The sequence below is a fragment of the Pocillopora damicornis genome, chromosome 14 (genome assembly GCF_964200805.1).
Source record: "Pocillopora damicornis chromosome 14, jaPocDami1.2, whole genome shotgun sequence".
In the NCBI taxonomy this organism is placed as follows: domain Eukaryota; kingdom Metazoa; phylum Cnidaria; class Anthozoa; order Scleractinia; family Pocilloporidae; genus Pocillopora; species Pocillopora damicornis.
The window spans coordinates 13,331,764-13,353,161 of record NC_142683.1 but is presented as its reverse complement, the minus strand read 5'-3'; the positions used below and the strand labels follow the sequence as shown (position 1 = coordinate 13,353,161).

Below are 21,398 nucleotides of genomic sequence, written 5' to 3'. Positions count from 1 at the left end.
TGAAATGCTCCGCATCTTGTAACCTCGATTGTGTCTTATTATAGTGCTAGCGTTCACTGGTCACAGGAAGACCAGCTTCAGTTCTAAACAGTTGCAAACTGATTTCGGTATAGCTCATGCGGGTGATACAAATTACTCCAACAGGCATACCACATACACTGTAAGCAATGTTAGTGGGTTTTTTCATGCTCCATACTTAAATCATATTTCAGCCCCGAAATAAACCGCAGCTGGATAATGAGCCGCCATCACATCACTTACCCCAACTCGCTACTGACTCGCCCGCGCCAGACAGAACAGGTGAGTTATCAACATCTTTCTATTTCATACAACACTAATGCTAATGTTGGCGTCCGATGGAACGCTGAGATTGGCCAACCTGTACCAGGTCCCTTAGGGGACAAGCATTTTGCGCGCCTTCGATCTTTGTTGTTGTTGTGAGAGCGAGGTGCAGTGTCACGAAAAAACTTCCAATTTGTTTCTGTAATGATATTTTTGTTTCCTTTCCCGTGAGCAGTTTTGTAAGAACCTGTACCTTAACCAAACCGAACAACCATCCGTCTTGAACAATCTTCGTTACTATTATTTCATCGACTCGTATATTTATACATAAACAATTGAATTACTGTCTATGCGTGATCCTCAAAATGGGCTTAGCCCTCACAAACTTTCACGCAATGGAATTCTCGAACACAATCAAATTCTTAATTAGTTTCCGTAGCACTCCTTTTCCTGCCCTTTTCCTTGACGTGTTTGGCTGTATTGAACCCGACAACTTATTCAAAATTCGGTTTTGCTTCCTCTTTAGACAAAGGCAAAGACAAAACGAAACTGAGCAAGTTGGACCACCTTCCTTCCATCTAGCCATCACATTTTTTAACAGTAATATCAATTATTATTAATGATAATAAATAGTAATGTATTCATAGTGTATGTGTAGCATACAGGGTTTTTCGGGGCGTTTTTTAGCGGGGGAAGAGGGGGAATGTATCGATGCATATGTTCCCCTTTGTTAACAAAATAAAGGGGAGGGGGGAAAATAGGTAATTTACTGTAATAACATAAACTAGGATTTTCTCGTAAACCCTTAAAACGCAATTTCGGTAAAGTTTCCGCCGTTCTTGTTGACGTCACCGAACGCTCTCTAAAGTAGACGCTTCTTTTCAGTGTTGCGCGACATCCTAAGGAACCGCTGTACAGGAGACTAATTGCTTACCTAAAGGCAATTTCTGAACGCAGTATTTGCGCTAATATGTTACATCTAAAATCATCGCTACCTTTACTTGTTTCGCAGATATTAAGCTATGGAAATGACATGCACACTGCAAAATATGTACGCGCGGTCGTTAAGGGCAATTAATAACGAAATATTTGATGCTATCAAGTCTTTTTCTCTGTATTTATAGCTATGTTAAATTATTGGTAAGGGGTCTGTAACTAGGATAATGCCACCAATGTAGTGCAGTTTATCTAAATTTTTGGGTAAGGATCTGTATAATGTAAGGGGTTGAACCTTAGGTCCAATTTTCTGACTATGTATTTTCTTCCGAATTTTTGTGAAAAACAGGCTCAGTTCTGTTTTTTGGTTTTTTTTTTTGGTGGTTTATAGCCTTAATTGAATATTAACTCAATTCTGAATACTTCCTGTTAGCTGAAACATTTCATATGGAGCCGACATGGAGAATTTGTTGATCTGGTTGGCGACCATTTATTTTTAATCTCATGAAATAAATGCTGGATTCAGTAATGATACTGTAAGGAGAAAGTAGACGCCAATCAGTCCTATGGGTTAAAGGTTTTACAAGGATTTTTCAAAGGGGAAGAGGGTCATAGTTATGAATTCTATGAGCTTATCACGTGATGTGACTCATATCGCCACTCAACCTCGTGTATTAACGGGCTCGTATCCACCTAGTCAGAAGGACTGGCCAATAGAATAACTAGCATTAGTATATACCACACAAGTGAAAAGTGCTTTTTGCGCACGCTGATGAGCTAGTTCGGAGGTAAATAGCAAGTAGTATTCTCTTCCGAGCAGCCAATGAGACAAAACCGCGCGTCAAAAGATTAATAAACGACCATTCTACGGGATTTTGGAAGAAATAAACCAATTTATTTTTAATATCTATGTGGTATATATTAAAAACAGTTATCTACCTCTACTTCGGTAAATAAATGTTGACTAAGACACAATTCAACCGTAACGGTTTATCGAATTTGTGCGTTTTTAATGTCAAATTATGAAAGGAACAATGCAACGAGAACGGGGGAGTACGGGGTCAGTCTCGTACTCAGACCGTTCGAGGCCAAACGGTTGTACAATTCAGTTACATTTACACGGTAGGACTGGGTATGAGGTTAGTACCGGAAAAACCCCGGATTGGTAAGCACGGGTGTTACTCAAGAGTTTCAAAAACGTCCTTTATTACACGAGTATTTCTTTATAAATATTCCGAGGGAATAAATATCTAGTTCAACAAAATATTAATTTTGGCATGTTATAACCAGGGCATTCACCATTGTCTGGGATATCACAGTCAGATGGTAAACTCCATTCGAGAATACAGATATCTTTATACTTTTCCAAGGGAAAAAAAAAAGTACTAAACATTTTGTTAATTTGGTCAACATGCAAGTCATAATGAGACATTCCGTAAGCCATTGTGCCCGAAGGAACACGGGCTGCATAACGAATTACATGAGCACCATCATTTTGTCCTCCTCACTGCGCCCCCCACCCCCCACCCTCCCTTCCTCTCTCCCCTCTTTCCCTCCCCTTCCCCACACTTCGTTTCCCACTCCCAACTTTTCTCCTTTCAACTAATTTCATCTGCTACATTGGTGTTCAACATAAAAAAATGAGGATCAGTACCATGTGGTCTCGCCAAAATATGGCGGCAAAATCGCAGGGACTCTACAGTCCGAGAATTGCACCTTGTTCACAGGCCTCTATAAGAGTGCAATTCCGCTGAAAACAGACAGCGACATGTGCAAAAATTGCACAACCTGAAATTTGTATGATAGGTTACAGATTCGGTAAACCAAAACAAGAGATATAAAAATAAGGTTATCCATTAATGGCTCAATATTCAGGCATGCGCCGACTGCAGGACTTTTCACGCCTCTAGCTCGAGGCCTGAGGCGATTCTTCAGCCTGTCCTCTGAAGGGTAGTGTTAGGAGATGATTGGAGTTAGGAGAGGCTTGCTATTTCTTGGACTCTGTCTGTTCTTGTTCTCATCTTCGGTGACGCCAACTGAAGACCGACTTAGTAAGCTCAGATTTGACGGTGAGCGGGCTTCTCCCATTCCCTCTAAAATAGATAAATTTTTAAAAAAATGTGTCAGGTATACGTAAAAAAACAAAACAAAACAAACAAACAACAGCTACCAAAAAAAAAAAAAAAAAGGAAAAACAGTCGGAAACAATAGGCTGCTTAAACACTCGTGCACGCCCTTCTAGCTTACCTCTTGCAGTGGACTGGCACTGTTCCTTCCATCTCCGCCTATTATCAGCAAGAGGTGCCACCCAGGCCCTCTCCTTGCCTCCAAATCCTTCTATGCCAAGATCTGCCGCGGCCTGCGATGTCTTCGTTTCCAATAACAAGTCCAGCATCTCGCTACACACGTCAAATGCTGGCATGACAACAAACTCAATAAAACCTGAAGAAACAGAATGAGGTGGAACTAACTTAATCTTGTTAAGTTTAGAATGCTAAGAGATCTGTCATTTCCAGTTAACCAAGTTTCATCAAGGTCCTTTCTCTAATTTCTAAGGTGTTTTGACTCCTTCGCAACCAAGATCTCATTAGTAGCTCTTCCTACTGTCTGCCATACAATTCTTATGATGCTAGTTCGGAGAATTTGGTATTGGATCAACTAATAAACCCCTAGGTGATATTTTCCTTTATTTCCATCACCTGTGTACTATATATTGTAAGGAGAAATTTGTCTCAATCGCTCATGTGAGTTAGCGGGTTTAGAGCTTCTCGCAAAAGATATATGACCAAATCGTGTTTAACCACAGTCCAAGCCTTACTACTTTTAACACTTATTTTTCGAATCTACTTAAGCTACAGTTTATCTCACAGTGAAGATCAAGTTGTCTCCTCGTGTTTAATGGCAAGGGACAAATGATTGATATTTTGCATGTGTTGCGTACCTAGTTGACTCTCAGGAATACAAGTGACGGAGCGGTCGCACAGAGGAGAAATTGGCAATCCCATCTCAATTTCGCGATCTCCCTATGGTATAGAAAAAGAACCCATTATTAAAAGCGAGAATTACACCGTAGGTGTGCAATGGATGAATAAATGGGAGTTATTCTGCGTGATTTGCTTGAGAAATACAAGCAAAAAATACAACAAGTTAGGATTTATAACAGGTTGGAGTTTAAAAGCATTTCATTCACTTGACAGAAGAATTCTTCCATGATACGAGAAGTCCATTGTCGGTGTAGTTCCCAGTCCTTTGCCGGATTGCTAATGTCAGCCACATGAAGAATAAACTCTAGTGCCTGACTCTTTTCTACTTGACTGGAGAATGAAAAAGGAAATTAAATGTTAAGGTCTAGATTCTGATTTGACACATTTAATGACTCATTTAAGTGGCAAAATATACATTTATGGCAACCATGTTTACGCGTGAAAGTTCCTTGGCGTTTGTTGTATTATTGTGACCCAAATGGGTTGCCACCAGTAAGGAGGGGGGGGGGGTGGGGTGGGAGGAGAGGGGAAGGGGGGCGTTGATAAGGAAATATTGACAATAAATTAGAATCGTTTTCGAAATGTAGTACAGGGTATCATTTTGGTGTGAAAAATGGGCTTACAATTAGCCCTAGTGTACTCTAATTCAATTTTATAATGCTCCTCGTAATCGGAGTCCAATCGTTAAGTCGATGAGAAAGAGACTACAGCCATTTCGAAAAACATTATACAAGAATATACGTTTTGAAGACAAGTTAAATTCCCCGAAAAAGACCCCATTCATAGATGCGGCGCTGATTCGGAAGCGGCGGTGAAGTACAGTTTTCTCCCCATGCAGTGCTTATACGAGGCGTCACTTAGTCGATAACAGAAGGCGTTAGATCAATCCTCACGTGGACCAATTCCTTTCACAGACTGAAGAATTCTAGAATTACCCCCAAAATTTACAAGACGATGAGATGGCTTACCTTCCAAGGACTGTAAGAGTGGCTTTCATGGCTCTGAGTTGTTCGAAATGCGATGACATGTCGGTCGCTAATACCATATCCACGACTAGGGTACGTAAGTCACTGAAAAAGTCATTCATAACGTTAATTTGGAAGTCAGAAGTGGTATTCGTCAAGTTAAGTATGAAGTTTGAGACATATCAACCTTGTATCCTTCCAGCGAAGTATTATCGAGCGCTTTCCGAATGAGTGTCGCAATCAGAAGAAAAGAAAATACAGTCAGCCAATGAGAATCCAAACTAGGAACACGCAAACCACGCAAAGCGCGGGAAAACGAGGCGACCAAGTCGTGATTCCTGTTAGTTTTCCATTTGATTGGTTGAGGGAGTGACACGAGCCGAGTTTCTGCACCAGTCACAGAGCAAAGTAAAGCAAGGTCAATGTAATCCAAAATACTTTCGACACTTCGTAGAAAATTGCTCTAATGTGAGATGGTGGGTTCACGTTTTGGTATTGATTGTGATACCCAAGTGGTTTTGAGCAACGAACAGTTACACTGCGTAATCACCATTGGTCAATAATACAACGGATCGAAAAAGATCAACAAAGCAGTAGTCGAGGTACGAACCTGTACTGTTCTGATGTCAAACCCGCAAGGATGTCTAGTTCTCGCTAAGAAAGGATGAAAACAAACCATTCGTTAACCCTTTCCACCCTAACATCAGTATGTATATTCTCCATACTGTTCTCCATACATTTCTTGAGGTGCTGACAAGGAGAATTTGTTTAACAATCAAGAGCTTCTACAGTTGGTGATCATTTCCTTTATTCTCGTGACCACAGTGTGTGATACAAGGGTAATGTTGTTAGGAGAAATCAGATGCTGGTCAATCTCAGGAGACAAAGGGTTAAACATGTATGCTATGAATAGTTTTTCGTTGAAAGGGTACATCCACAATTGACGAAGGTGTCACTCACCGCGCATTCTTGATGACCGATGCCGTTTGAATACAGGTAAAGCCTAAAGGCAACAATCATTTCTTTTCCTTTTTTTTGAGGGGGGGAGGTTGTTTTTTTGTGTGTGTGTGTGTGTGTGTGTATTTTCAGTCGTATCCAGAAGAGTTGTCGTTCATAGGCACACCGGCCAGAAAAGAGCACGAACAAGACGCAAAAGTAGATAGGCGGCGTATTCAGGGACCGGTCATTATTGTCGACGACGGATTTTTCCCCCGCCACCTCACCCCCTCGTCCCCCCTGAGACACCATGTCCATTGATCATGATAATAAACTCACCGATTTTAAAGATTTCCCACCCCCACCCTCCTCCGGGGCACTAAGCAATGATTGGGTCCTTGATCGAAAGGAATAGAAGTGATTGATAAACTCACCGATTTCAAAAGCGTAAATGCACAGCATAAATGGTGATTTTCCAACACACAGCGATCATTGTACAGCAATGCGAGGTCGGATCTTAAAAGCAATTAAGTGAGGAAGATAAAGATCAGGAAAATCACGTTATTTACCAAATGTAAACCAAAACACAATGGCTTATAGCCTTCAAGCACGTCCCAAATATTAGCGTCGCAAGACTCGCGTTTCTCCACCCGCGGGAAAATTGGACGGAGACGAGTCGGGGAGAGGTATGCTAGGGGTCTAGCACAAAAAATAAGGGCCCGATGAATCCCTTGCAGACCTATCAAACGCGTCCCTCAAGGCCTCGTATTTTCCCGCGGCCAAAGTACTATTAACATCGCCTATTCACAGGCTAAATGCTTAACTGAAAAAGAACCGAGTATGAATGCAATAGCGGATCCACACGAAGATACCTGGCGTTAACGTGAAAGTTGTTCGTAGTTCCGGTATGATCCACGTCGTGTATAATGGCAGAGAGTAATAATCCAAATATTTCTAAGTCACTCATACAGTGCTGCGAAAAATAATCAATGAAATTTTAAAAGTTCTGAATTCCTTTATCAATAAAGTAAGTAAAGTCTGATAAAAGGCCCATCCAGCTAGAGCTTATCCAGATTTCTAACGCATGAAGCGACTAGGAGTATTGCTACTTCCCCCGGATGGGATGCCAGTTTATCACAAGGTTACTCCCCCAACATTTTCTCAGACTTCCCTGACAATTCATCGGTACCAATTTAAACTCCTGGTGGAGAAAGACACTTTGAAAGTAACGTGTTTTGCCCAAAACAACAACAACTTGACCCGCCTAGGTCTAAACCGGGACCGCACTCTCGACCCAGACTGCCAGCGCACCAACCATCAGGCTGCTTCACATCCCACAATTCCTTTATTGGCTCAGTGAAATAAAAGGGAATAAAAGAAAAAGACAGTTCAATCAGCTGCTTTGCACGTCCTTTAACGACGAGGAGCACGGCGTTACTTGACTTATCATCAGTCTATGCGAGACTCGAGATTATTCTTATCGTCTCGGGTCTGAAGCGTGACAAGTAAAGTATACAGAAAGTGTGACGCGACTTACCATGAGTCCAACACGTGACAGGAAATAATGCACCGAATGCGCTACGTCGGCTGCGTGAAACTCGTTGTGATAACGATTCCCAGGTCTCTTATATGCATCTTCAATGGCTACCAGAAAACGATCCAGTGTTGAAGATGTTATCTTTAAGAAAGAAGAGGCTTTGTGAAAAGGGGATAGGTCGAATGCCAGAGGCTGAAAACTGTTTACAATAATCCACTGTTGACTGTTACGAAAGAAATAGCCCGTTACTTCCAAGAACAGCAAGAAGCAGCGAAAAGGGTTGCTACTCCTTCTGAGAGAGATATTGCTTCATCCCAAATAGCTTCCCCCAACCCTTTCCCCACCTGTATTTTGTTAGACGACATCCTTCTGATAAGGATTTCGGTGCGCTAACCAGTAGACAACCGAACTTTCTTCTCTCATAAAAGTAAATTTGTGAACTTTCCTTGAAAATCCTTTACATTTACATCTATTATAGTGATGTTGCAGTACAACAATGTGGGGCTCACTATTCAAAAAAAGCTGGCACCAAACAACTTGCTGGGTTTTTCCGGATACTTAAGTCATTAGTTCGACGTCGCTGTGCATTTTTGCCTATTCAGAACACATAGAAAACTGTAGGATGAGCGGGGTGGGGCTGGGCGGAGTTGCTGCCATTTTGGGAGCTTATTAAGAAAACAAAAAAAAAAAGGCGCGAACAGGGAGATTTTACATTTACATGTATCGGGTCGGTAAAATCGTTAAGATATCACACCAAGTAGAAGAAGAACATGAAAAAGAATAACATGACAGGCTTTAAATTTTAAATTTAAAAAAGTTTACAGGAGAAGTTACCTCACCTTAAATTTTGCTAGGAGATCATAGCGAGTGAATAATTCGTGGCCCAGGTAACGGAGAGGATTTCCAGAGGTAAGGTCGCTAAATGAGAACGGATCAAACGTCCACTTGTCTAAGTTCTGAAAAGGAGAAAGAAAGAGAAAAAATATATAGTGATATAAATGAGAATGGGGCGCGTTTCGATTGAGATATGTGCTAAGTAATCGAACCTTTGATCAGAAAAAAAAGTGATTATGATGAAGGCTTTCAAAAACGTGTAAATCCTGTTTAACTCAGGTCCGCCCGAGAAAAGACCACATCGAAACAGACTGATATCCCACTGAATACTTCTATTACCCTATGGGCCTAACCTGAGGTTGCGAGAAACGGAAGGGGAATAGAAGATGGAAAGGGGAATAGAGTTTATATTGAGGAGAACAACACTAACTTTACATTCGAACCTTAATTTTCATCTTATAATTTTGCATACTAACCTTAAAATATTGTTGAACCTCCTCTGGAACTTGAAATTTCGATTTCACTGCCATATTTTGATAAATTCTACCAGGAATGAGACACGACAAAAGTTTTCCATTAGTTTTAGCCTCAGGTTACCTACTCACTGTGATGTCTCAATTTATCCCGCCAAAAAAAAAAGAAAAAAAAAACTTTGCATTGAATAGAAACGTCGCGGCTGTATTTCGAAACGCTCAGAGAGGTTTAAGAGATTAACTGGAACAGTCACTCAGTTTTCATAAAACTTCGTAGTCAATTTTACCGAGAAAAGAAGAAGAAGAAAAAAACCTTGTGTTTGTATCCTGCGCTCCATATTGTGAATGTGAGGCTTTCTACCAAAAAGATTTCTAGTCAGCTTCTAATTTTTATGGCCAAACCGACTCGTTTCGAGGTAATCTTTGCGAGTGATAGCTCAGTGTTTTCTCGTGATAACTTGATTATCGATGCCATCTTTCATTTTGACAGCAGCGGGAGGTTGAAGAAAGAAGGAAATTTGTAGGGGATGGGCCAACAGAAATTAGTTCCCCTTCCCCCTTCCAGCCACTTTAACACTAGATCAAACATGGCCAGTCAAATAAACGCGCTCATAAGACATCTGCACTGCAAAATAGTTTCGACGCATCAAACCATCAGGCAGTCAGAAGAGTACTGCACACGACTGCAGCAGATCTGTATGATCGTCAAACTGAGAACGAGTCGTACCCGAACAAAAACACGTTTGACCGTCCGCAAAATTTAACTAGTGGCTGTAGAAGCAAAACGTACCTTTTCACGTAAAGACTTGCTTTTACTGCCTGTACTACGCTACGAAACGTATGCCTTCTGGCCAAGCTCTTTCTGCGTAGGCCAGGAGTGCTTCGCGCAAACGTCGTAGCGATCCACTCCCGCACCTCCTCATTGACGTCATCAGAATAGAGGCTACTCTCTAGTTCTTCGTCAAGCTCGCTCAAAGCACTCGTGGACCCCCTGAAAAGTAGTTACACAAGAGTTTATTGAGGAGGAGAGAGCTAAGCGATAGTTCCCCCGTGACTCCGTCATCCCAATAATGATGTGCTTGCCAATGCATAACATTTCTAAACTCTTCTATCGCTCACTCACACCCCTCAGTTCTTAAATAATGGCAATTGACACATATTCTCCATAACAATAGAAAGGACTATTTTTGTGCAAGGTTTTAAGTTGTGTTGTTCAAAACCTACAAAAGCCAGCAAAAACTCCCTTAAGCACAACAAACCCTCTCCCCTCCTGTGCGCTTCTCTTCATCAATTACGTAATGGAGACTGACGATGGTTTCGAAAATACTCCTGGAAGTTTAGGGTCGAGAAGGCGGGAGAGAAAGGCGGCTTATCTCTCTCCTGACCCTCTTAAAAATCTTATTTCGTAAGCAAGCATAAATATTGTCTTGTTCTTGTTGTCACAACGAAGGACAAAACATTTTGATTCATACCTGTAATCTCTTAATGGCGTCGCTGCTACCGATGCTTTGTCCAACATGGCGACAGCGATTCCTAATTCCTGTTTCATATCTGCAGCTGATAAACCCTTTCCGGTATCCAACTGATCCATAATTTCACGCAATCTAAATGATCCACAAAAGAAATAAAGGACATTTTGGTCAGATTTTATACTTTTTTTCTATATCATGACCTGAATTATTCATGTATTTTGATTTGTTCTTTTCTATGAATATCGGAGGACAAACGCACACAATAACATTCTGTTTTTAATCATATAAAACAAATAGATTCCATAGAGAAAGATGTTTTTTCGCCTTGTCGCGAGCGTGGAACAAAAAAAAATTTTGATTCCCCATGAGGAATCGAACTTCAGATCTTCGGGTTCCTCATGGGGACTCAGCATTTTTTCTTTGTCCCAAACTAGTGACAAGACGAAAAAAACATCTTTCTCTATTTCTTTACCGAGCTCAAAACTTACCTCTTACCTCTTATGTCTCTTATTTCTATCTACTAATAGATTCCACGTTGCCGCGACTCTGTTCAGTGATAGATCACAGAGGATGTCAATATGTGACACGAACATCAGAGACACACTTGGCTGTGTCTCGTATGTTTTTCTTTTTTTTTTTTTTTTTTTTTTCCTTACCACATCTTCACTTCGTTTGTGATCTATTACTGAATAGACGCACGACAGAAGCACAAATGTATCTTTTTTTTAACTCAAAGGGCCGGTTATTTAAACAAAGTTTAGCTTTTGTTTACAAAACCGCGTTCTCAGCCATCTTCAATCCAGCCGAACCGATTATCTGAACATTTATTTCTAGGAGCTGTGTCACGGGGGTCGAAGGCTAACAATGCGAAGACATTTATTTAATTAAGTCAACCCTCTTAAAAAGTATCCCTGAGGCCCAATGCATGCGTAAAGTCGCAGTTTGGGCTAGACCTAGTGTAAATAACCGGCCCAGAGTCGTGAAAACCACCATATTTTAGCAAGAAAGGCAGGTGGTTAAGTTGACTATCAACAACGACTCCTCTACAAGTAGTAATAATTTACGGAATAAAAAAAAATTAGTTTCAAAGTTTAAAGCACATACTTAACTGGCCAATGCCATTTTGGATACGTCAAAAGCAAATTCAAGCCTGCAAACTTGGCCCACAGCGAAGAAAGAATATTATGCGCCAAAAAATGTCATTACTTGGTTCAAATGTCATCACACATAAAGAGAAACTAAAGATCTTACGATTCAACTATTTTTAGCAACTTGGGCATTCGACCATTACTCGATCCTCATAGTGATATCGGACACAACGCACATCACTTACACATGAAAATTTACGAAAATTGCTGAAACACAACTATTTTCTGGTCGATAAATCTTGGCTTCTGTTGCTTTGACTTTTTTTTAATCCTCCTTTGAAGGTAAAACTGAGGTTTGCTGTAATTCAGGTTATTTAGTAGTTAAAACGTGTTTGATTGATTGGCTCAATATAAATGTAAATATATTTCAATCAACACAAACTATCTGGTTTGAATATCTATTTTATTTTCATATTCTCGTTTATGTGATTGCGCGTGAAAAATAAACACGTTGCATTCTTCAAATCTATGATGACATGTCGTGGTTAGGAAAAGGCAAATGCGGCGTTTTTGTTATCGAAAAAAACGTTGGGTTTTCTCGAGAAAGTACTGCAGAATTCCGATACATCCTTTTGAAGTTACTTTGACCTAGCTTACTATTAACTGCCTAAAAATGTGACATATCACTGACTAAAGGTGTATTCACTTAATGTAAACGCTTCTTAATAAGAAACAGGACCATAAGGAATTTCGTTAGCGTTTGAAGAGACGAGGTTCTCATGGATTTCAGATGCTACTGCACGAGTCCCGAATCCTGCAAACGAAGCATTTCCAATCTCAACAGAAGAAATTGAGGACTGAACGACATGAAAATGAACGACAGAGAAAACTATACGTGCTAGCAGTTTTTGTGGGTGCCGAACCGTAGGAGCCATTTTTTTTACTCACGATAATTGTTCCCTCGGAATGCAGCAGGTTAAGGATAAGAAAGAACACACACCGTGGATTTTCTTGCGACGGATTTAAATTAGCTCTAAGCTTTTAAGAAATGGATAGTTTTAAGTCATAATATTCATAGCTATTGTTGCCTAGAGGGCCCATTAGAAAGACAGAAGAGGAAATAAGGAATTCAATCTAAAAAGTAGAAATTCCCAGAAGCGCGAATGACATGTATAGAGAGTCACTACTGAGTTTTAACATACACCAGCTTCAAGAAAACAAGATCGAACACCGTGTTCAGCAGAACACGGACAACCTCATTAAATTTCACTTAGCGTATTCGCTTCACAAGATTGAGTATAACACAACCTATGCAGCAAGACAACCACTTACGGAGCACCTTCTTTTGTCAAAACACAACATAAGGGATCTAGTTACAACAATCAGCCTACCAAGGGCCTCTTGAAACAAGTCCGGTACCCCGCTGTCTAACCCCGCTCATAGGACGAGTCTTGTCTTCTGTTCAAAGGATAAATTTCATCTCGCCTCCCCGAGGTATCAGTTAAGCCTGGTTTCTGTACCAGTAAGAAGTGATGCTCGGTTTCCGAGGTAAACAAGCTGTGACCTTTCACGTTTCATCCAATAACAATAGTAAGGTTCTAGCAAGCGAGATTGTCCAGCTTGGTAAACGAAATATCAGTCCCGATAGCAGAACCAACCGAGCGACTCAAATGGACACTTCAAATTTTTTACAAAGGAATGAAAGCGGTTGGCTGCGATCTCGGAAACCTAACCTGTTTAGTTGACAGGCACTTAGAAAAAGACCTGAAAAATTAGCATTCTTAGTCATCCAAATCGACGCGATACTGTCAAGTTTATCTACATTGAACGCTGAAATAAAAGTTACGCTACAAGGCTGACCAAGATGAATTGCCAATTCAAAATATTACCGTACCGAGCTGTAATCGAGACATTGTGTACGACTAGGTCATAAATGATCTTCTGACATTTCATCGTTAAGATTACTGTATATTTCTTTACCTGAAGAGGCTTTTCCTTCGGTTGAAATGTTCGCAATTGAGCGCCTCGAAGACAGTTTCTGAATGTTGTTACGAAGATGTATTTACTTTGAAAGTAAACTTTTTTTCATGACGATTATTCGTTTGACGTAACCTTTGGTGTCTATGTTCATTCTTTCTTTATTTATGCCAGATTGGCTTTCGCTTCTCAAGAAAAGAAGCTGTTGACAAAGGTTTGTTGACACAACAGCGATACATTGAATCAATACGTGACGTGCGTTGTGTGTTTTGGCGCGAAAGAGGGTCTGACCTACGCCACGGTGTAGCTTGCTTTGTTGTGTTCGTTGTTTAAAATCTGTTTCAGTCTTCTCCATCTGTAGCTACCCTTGTTCCCTTTTAGTTTATTATAAGCAGTAATGTGATTTCCTATCTCAAGGAGGCAATATGGTGTGGAGATATTTGAGTTGAAGAGTGGCTCAAATTGCACTCGTCATCTATAGACATCAATTATTTAACAGGTGTAACCTCAACACTATGCGTTTGCCTCCTTAAATATTTTATCGAAAAAAAAAATAGAAAAAAAAAAAGCCAAATCATTTCTGGCCATGTTAAAACTATTATTTTCAACATCTTAAGTGACCATAGCGATAACAATTTCTGAGGACCACACACAAAAAAGTGTTTTAGTATCAATCTATCAAAGATATACAATAGCCATTTTGAGCTACCTTGAATAAAAACAAACACACTTTATCTTCTCTTATACCACTAATGCACGCAGAAAAATACCACTTCTTCAATAAAAAAAATTTTTTTAGCCGTAAAAATGGGAATCCTTAGAGGATTCTACGCTGAATTTGCAAAAATATATATATTAAAACATTTGAGGCAGTTCGTCGCGGCTATTCGAAAATCTAACTTAACAAATATGTTTTTTGTTAAGAGGACAGGGAAAGGCTCATGCTTCCCTAATCAACAGGAAACAAATCAAGTTATCTTTTTAATTTCGTAAAAACCAATACCGAAGAAATACCAAGAGCCAAGCAGCACAACAGTTCATATCGCGAGCAGCCCACGAGAATTTAGAGTAAAAACATCCAACGTCCTTCAAGGCGGGAAAATTTGAACCACCGAGTCACGTCTGATTGGTTGATAGGCCAGTGCGAATTTTTTTAGACCAATCACGGAGTGAGGTGGAGCCAGAGCGGTGCCCTCCCTGATTCTTTTTTTACATTCACGAGATAATTGGCTTGATTGCGAACTTTCCATAAAATATATTTTTTAATATTTTGACCTCGTGTGTTCACACTTTACACTCCAACATCAATAAGCTTATTCTCTATACTATACATTTCCTTAGGTGCTGACGAGGAGAATTTGTTTAACAATCTAGAGCATCTTTAGTTGGTGATCATTTCCTTTATTCTCATGACCTAAATGTGTAATGTATATCGTAAGGAGAAATAAGAAGCTATCTAATTTCAACGAGTTAAACTTTGTGCCTATTACCTTGACACGGCGAGAACTGAAGCTTTTTCTGAAGAATAGCTGGTAGGATCGTGCGTCGAGTAACCATCACAGTTATTACACACTTCGTTGTCATTGCAGTTGGATTCGCATGCGCAGTCCACTGGTACTGACGTCACGTGAATATGCGGCTGTACTGTATCTGCTAAACACGAGAAACCAGGAAAAAAAAAAAAGCTAATCAGTGTTTTAATAAGAAATTAAAACGCACAACGTACTCATAAAACAGAGTAAAAGTGGTCTGCACACCATAAAAAAAATTCAAATGCAATATATTTAAAGCCGAAGAAACAATTATTTACAAAGCATTTCCAGAACCCTCTCAGAATTAGCAGTGGGACTTGATAAGGATTACACGCATCATGTAAAGCTCCGTTTTCTTTTGTGTTATGTTTTATCTTATTTTATCTCATTTTAACTCATTTTTGGCACCCTTTTTTAATGGTCGTAACTTAAAGAGCTCTTAAGATCTGGTTTGCGTATCCTTGGCAAATCTCCATTTTAAGTGCACTTTCCTGGCGCCACAAATTGTAAGCAACATACATTAATGACGAAGAAATACGGGAAACAATCAAGGAAGGTCGCTGAACTTGACCTTAGCTGAAAATATGCGCCTTGGAAAATATATTTCCCATTCTCCTTGAAAGTAGAAACTCCTTAAAATGAGTGGAGTTATAAACTAAGGGATCTAACAGAGAGGAAAAGATGGATACTTAACACACGCACTTTCAAGCGCGCCAGGTTGCCATAGATACATTGAATGCAACTGGCGCTATTGAAGAGCCCTAGCCTGGAGACATATATTTCGCTTGCTTGACCGGTATCTACGCTGTACAAAAAGGCTTCTGCATTAAAATAAGCCTCTAATCGCTTGCAGCCGGTATTTAGTGGTTTGAAACCGGACTACAGGAATTACATAACGCTTCTTTTTTAACACATGTTTGTCATTACAACTTGGTCTGGTCTCGCCTACATTTCCCCACACTAGAGATGCAGAACTCTGTGTTTGATAACGATCAAATGAAGAATATGCATTGAAAAGATAATAGATAAAACCAAACACGTTGAACGTAAATTCTCAAATAGCATGTAGTATATTTCGCAAGAGTGGAAAAAATGGATACGGTATCTCTAAGCTTAGATATTGTTTCATATCGTAAAGATATGTTCTAATATTTTACTTTTCGGCATTTTTTTTTTCTCAACGAGCCAGGTTTCTGTAATTAATAATCATATTCAGATGCAATTAAAAGCTCTTTTGCGAAGACGCCATTTCAGAGTTCTTCATGCATCGAGTGTTGTGATCGATGTTATCTCTCCCCACTAGATCAAAAAGATTTTAACCAGTTATGTGATGAGAATTTGAAGAGCATCAGTCAATCGATGTTTTCTAGTCCCAAACTTATCTATAAAATATATTCCTTCAAAAAGAATTGACCAGTTTAAAATATTCAACTTTAAGACAGATTTTGCGGCTTCACTGGGATGTTGATAATTCTATAAGATTTAAAACGCATTTGTTTGAAATTTCAACGACCGCTAGAAATTTCGTGTACTGGAAAATGAAAAAAACTGTTGTATGAAGTGGATATCAGTCAAGCGAGCCTACAAAAAAAAAAATTTATTAAGTTCACCACATGTTCAGAGTCTAAGATATCATGAGTATAAAGTAATTAAGGCCACTTTATGCAAATTCAGATTAAAACAAATTGACTTATACAGCCGACAAAAAGCAAAACTACTATCGCGTAGTGAAACTTCGATCCGTTATAAAACACGCCTTGAAGATGGAGCGAAGTCTGTGATATCAGATCTTCATGAAATAATGACAACGTGAGGCAAGATTTTCACTTCCATATGATTAAAAAAAAAACCTTTTGAAAGACATTGTTCACCTTGGTTTGAAACGTTTCATATCAAAAAGATGTGGGTTAATTTTAGCCCCTGAGCTGATCAAATGATATCTTAAGGCAGAACCAGGCGGAGTATTGCAATTCGTCAGGAAAGGAATTGTAATATTCCAAAAATGGAAAAAAACGGCTCACGCTTTCTTCATGGTTGCATCGTTCTCTGGTATTTACATTTACCTGCGCAAATACTAAAAGTATATAACGTATGTAACAATTTGCTGAATGCTAATCTAAAAATCCTTATAACACCGAAGAAAGTCGACAATTTCACTACTTTGCTAGGCGGGAGGCCAAAACATTAACTATAAAATCCAAATGAATCTTTGCAAAAACAGAATCGTTTAAAACAACGTCAGTTCGACTTCCCTTTCACCTGTGTGTCATTAAAATCAACAATTTCTATTTAATGTTTTTGGTGAATGTACGTCAGAGAAAATTTTCCAAAATACGAATTATGCGCGGCCTGATTGTAGAAAATTTGTTTCAGGAAATAACAACAAACAGTGGTTAACCGACTCTTCCACTTACTTGCAATATTATTTGTCAGAACTAAACTCGATCTTCTAGCGGGTCATTTATCTGTTTATAAACTTACCGAATTTGACGCGTTTCTTCTGTCCAGCTGGTTTCACCAAGATACGAACTTTGTGGCTTCGAGAAATCGAGGATTTCATTGCGTTTCGACGTACGCCGGATCACTTCTAAACCGTCAAGGTTCAGAAGAAATCCTTGCAACGACAACAAATTGCGCGCGGTGGCCGATTTGTAAAGTCAAAACGCTACATTAATGTGATCGGGATGATTTTCCTAAGATGTGGGTTCAAGATTTTTGGTAATGGCGCCCTTTTGTCTACAAGAGCGCGATTGCGGAACATGCTTGCGGAGAACTTGCCTTCGCGCGTAGCGAATCGCATGCAGCGGCCGAATCGCCGATCACTAAAGTTCTTGTAATTAGCGGATTGTTTGCCCGGCAAAGATCTAATTAGCATGGTCTTCTTTATGCATCAGTTTCCTTCTTCAAAAGATGTAAAATTTGAAAAAGATGTCGCGCACTTTTTTTGTGATAAAAATTCTTAATAAGAAAAAAATGTACAAATGTCCTCACGGAAGCGTAGTTAAGTGGCGAATGCGCGTTTTCTTTTCTTTTTTTCCTAAGCTCTTTCGAAACCTTTTTGTTCAGCGTTTTGTTGGTAGATAATGCAAAAAGCTTAACCGAAGAAATAAGTAGATTGACAAGTGCAGGTGAATAATTGAAGATTGAAGAAATATACATGTGTGTGTCGCCCGTGATCTATGCGTACGGACGCCTCTTATGTTTAAGCTATTTCGATCGCGTCCCGGTTTTGTGAGTGATAAGATGAACATCAAACTTCTTTACCAAGACATGAAAAACACAACACTAATGAATAAAAGAAATTTTCGTTGCATAAAATATTTTGAATGCAAATGTTAAGCGCATCTAAAGAGCGGCTGACTTTTAGGAGCTTGCGACAAATTTCAAATCGCCAGTCCATTGAACGCGAGTTAGAATCGTAAATCTTTTAGTGCTCCTTTCGAGAGAACAACAGCAATCTTTGAAAAAAATAATAACAATAATGATAACCGGGTTTAAAAATTGGGTGGGAAGTTGTAATGCGTGCATTCGTTTGAAAGACAATACATTTTTCATGTATTTATAAATAAACTGGCTTCGGCGCCTGCCAGTGGAGTGACAGCTTTGTAAAATGAACAAGAAATCACATTGAAAACATGGCCTTACCTGAGGAATCATCCGCTCGATTTTGGAGGCTGTACTTGCTGTTTTGGTCAGTTCTCTGAGCTTTGGTACAAGTGGATCCCATTTAGACCAGTGGATCAAAGCTCGGACTTCGTAACCAGCATCATTTTAAATTCACAGTGAGTGCGTGCCAAGATTTCAACTACACCATCTGCCTGCTCTCGCGCGCAGCAAAACACGGGAAAAGATTTGCTCGCTTTTCCCGCTTGCTTAGGGTTCGTGCGGCAATTTTTTTAATTCTAGAGCGATAACCACTTCCAATTAAGGCGTTTTGACGCGCGGTTCTAAGCAACGGTTTACGTTTAAAATAATTATTCGCGTTTTCACTCGCGAGTTGAGTTACCCACATAAGACCTAAACCTCGGCGTGATATTTCAGCTGACCTGGTATGACTCTTCTACAAAAGACCACAATTACGAGATGAATTGTTAATTAAGTTGCTATTACGCCATTTCAAAGAACGATATATTGCACTCCACCACAATAATATTGCAATTTCTTGCACCTCTTCAACTGCGTTTCACATAAAATCCATCGAACTCAGAAGTTGCTTAGAAGTATTACGAAAAAAAGTCAGTTTGCGTTCAGTTGACGAAAATCTGGTCATTCGCTACACCGATGCGATAAAACTCGCAGCTACGCAATTAAATTCGTCAAAATTAACCCACGATGGAACATCGGCAAAACCCGTGGCAAATTGCAAACGCGTTCGTACCAAACAACAAAAAATTTGCAAATTTATGTATACTTTAGGCGGTAGTATGCAAACGGAGACGAAAAAAATCAAAACGAAACGAAAACAAAAAGGGAGTAACCCTTTAAAGCAAATATGTCAGCCGTAAAACCGCATTTGAATTTGAAACTTTATTTGCGGTAACACAACTTACACTTAGTTTAGAAAGCCAGCAAATATATAACATTTTCATTGAATGTAAATGTTAATCACTTCTTAGAAGTTGTTAAATGACAACGTCTGTCATACAATTTTTGTCCATTAGAATGAAATGATTGCGTTAAAGCACTGAAGAAATAACGTTTTGGAGAAAATTAGTCCAGTGGAGCAAATATTCAGCAAACGTAAAATTGGATGAGGAGCATGATTTTATCATGATGACGAATTCCATTTGCGAAAGATTACACTTTTACACTATGATTTAGCCTGGAGATTCTTTTTTAATTTTTCGTTTCATATATAAGCAAATTTGACGAAAGCAAGATTTGCTACAGTCTATTTCTTAAATAATGCAACGGAGTAATTTAAATGATCACCACTTTTGGATTTTTAAAATACAATATGCACTTATCAAGTTTTTCGCAATGCGGTTTTTTTTTATTTCCTACCCTGAATTTTGCTTGTCATCAATATTAATCAGAAAAACCCAAAGCAAATTCATTTTGGAAGCGCGCATAGGAATTTTGAGAAAATACTTGCAGTTAACTCCTCAAAGAATTCTTGGCTGTGCACGTGTTTGCAACGTGCCTTACCAATGTAAAGTTTTCTTCTATTTTTTAATTGAAGAATTATTCCCTCCGGTATCACAAAAGTAATTGCGTACAAATTGTGACGTAAATCCGCCTTTTGTTAAACTGTTTGACACTCGCTATCATTTCAGTAGCCAGTCGTGGGGGTAAAGCCAATCTGCGTGTAACTTACAATCTGACACTAATTCGTGTTTTCACCTAGCGCATCGTTCTGTTGTGAATTTTATTAACATTTCTTTTAACTATCGCCGTTGTTTATGTTTTTTGTATTTTTTGAGTTGAATGTACTCTTTGTTGAGCAGCAAACATACAACTCAAGGCGAATTTCAATATTTCATTAACTGCGTCAAATTCAGCCTTCATTGACAGAAACTACTTAATCTTTTCGATACTTTTTTCCATCATATTACGCAGAGAGACAAACCCACGCTACATGTCGTGCAAAGAAATCTCGTGGCTTTAGTTCTAAAAAATTAAAACGTACAGCTTTTAATCGGGGTGAGCGTAAGCAGTACCTCTTCTTTGTCTGCAATTTCTATGGCTAACCAAAGCAGTTAAACACCGATTAAATCAAGAAGGATTAACGGTACTAATTATCAAAAGAATCCAAAGAGCGAGCCATTTGCAAGGAATTCAAGCCCTGCCGACGGCTCGTCTTTCTTGCATGTATTTAAGTGTGCCTGTTAACCTGAATAAGGCCAAAATGGCCAAAGTGATCTCTGTTAATTGCTCGGTTGATAAAGCATTCGAACACAAAATCGGAAAATTTGAGGTTCGAATTCTCTCGGGAATATCAAAGTTTACAGTGCCCCTTGCTCGTGACAAATGAAAAACAACTTGCTTTCTGTAAATCTGTTATTTGAAATTTTGCGGTAGTTAAAAGGTGATAGTCGACTAGCAAGTCATCGATTTGGCAGATCAATATCATTCTCGGTTTGTAATACTAAGCGTTGATTCCTTCAACAGACAAATGTGTTTCACAACACCTACATTAGTTAAGTATTATTTTGGCTAACAGGTTTACAAACTCAAAAAACAAATTATTCTAACTTTACTAAGCACTTAACATCTACAGCCTTTTTATCGCCTTAATCTGGTATTCTAGCTTTGTATAGGCTAACTTTACCTCAACATCCAGATTTTCCAAATGATATTCCTATAAGAGATAGATGGAAACGCACAGACAGCACTACAGCAGCTTGTTATCACGGTAACAGATAACTACCCAGCTTTCCTT

At 39.2% G+C, this 21,398-nt stretch overlaps 2 protein-coding genes across 6 annotated transcripts in view; one reads left to right on the top strand and one right to left on the bottom strand.

Moving 5' to 3' along the window:
• LOC113678069 (cyclin-dependent kinase-like 4) overlaps window positions 1–2,482 on the top strand; it is a 9,961-nt gene extending 7,479 nt beyond the window's left edge. Inside the window, exons 10-11 of the mRNA XM_027194939.2 lie at window positions 213–300; window positions 809–2,482. Coding sequence (XP_027050740.2) covers window positions 213–300; window positions 809–864 — 144 coding nt within the window. The 3' untranslated portion in view covers window positions 865–2,482. The remainder of the gene's footprint in view (window positions 1–212; window positions 301–808) is intronic.
• On the bottom strand, window positions 2,408–21,398 carry LOC113678070 (dual specificity calcium/calmodulin-dependent 3',5'-cyclic nucleotide phosphodiesterase 1C). Of its 5 annotated transcripts, none has more exons than XM_027194941.2 (15): window positions 18,662–19,461; window positions 14,975–15,137; window positions 10,420–10,551; window positions 9,738–9,938; window positions 8,951–9,017; window positions 8,480–8,596; window positions 7,641–7,781; window positions 6,976–7,076; window positions 6,538–6,619; window positions 5,778–5,821; window positions 5,171–5,272; window positions 4,409–4,532; window positions 4,160–4,241; window positions 3,466–3,660; window positions 2,408–3,311 (listed from the first exon to the last, which is right to left on the bottom strand). In XM_027194941.2, the coding sequence occupies exons 1-15, from the start codon at window positions 18,741–18,743 to the stop codon at window positions 3,175–3,177; spliced, it is 1,770 nt and encodes a 589-aa protein (XP_027050742.2). In that variant the 5' UTR covers window positions 18,744–19,461; the 3' UTR covers window positions 2,408–3,174. The 5 variants fall into 5 exon arrangements, with proteins under 5 accessions (XP_027050742.2, XP_089049710.1, XP_089049711.1 ...); XM_089193584.1 differs by lacking the exon at window positions 18,662–19,461 and adding an exon at window positions 17,498–17,855; XM_089193585.1 differs by lacking the exons at window positions 14,975–15,137; window positions 18,662–19,461 and adding an exon at window positions 21,288–21,398.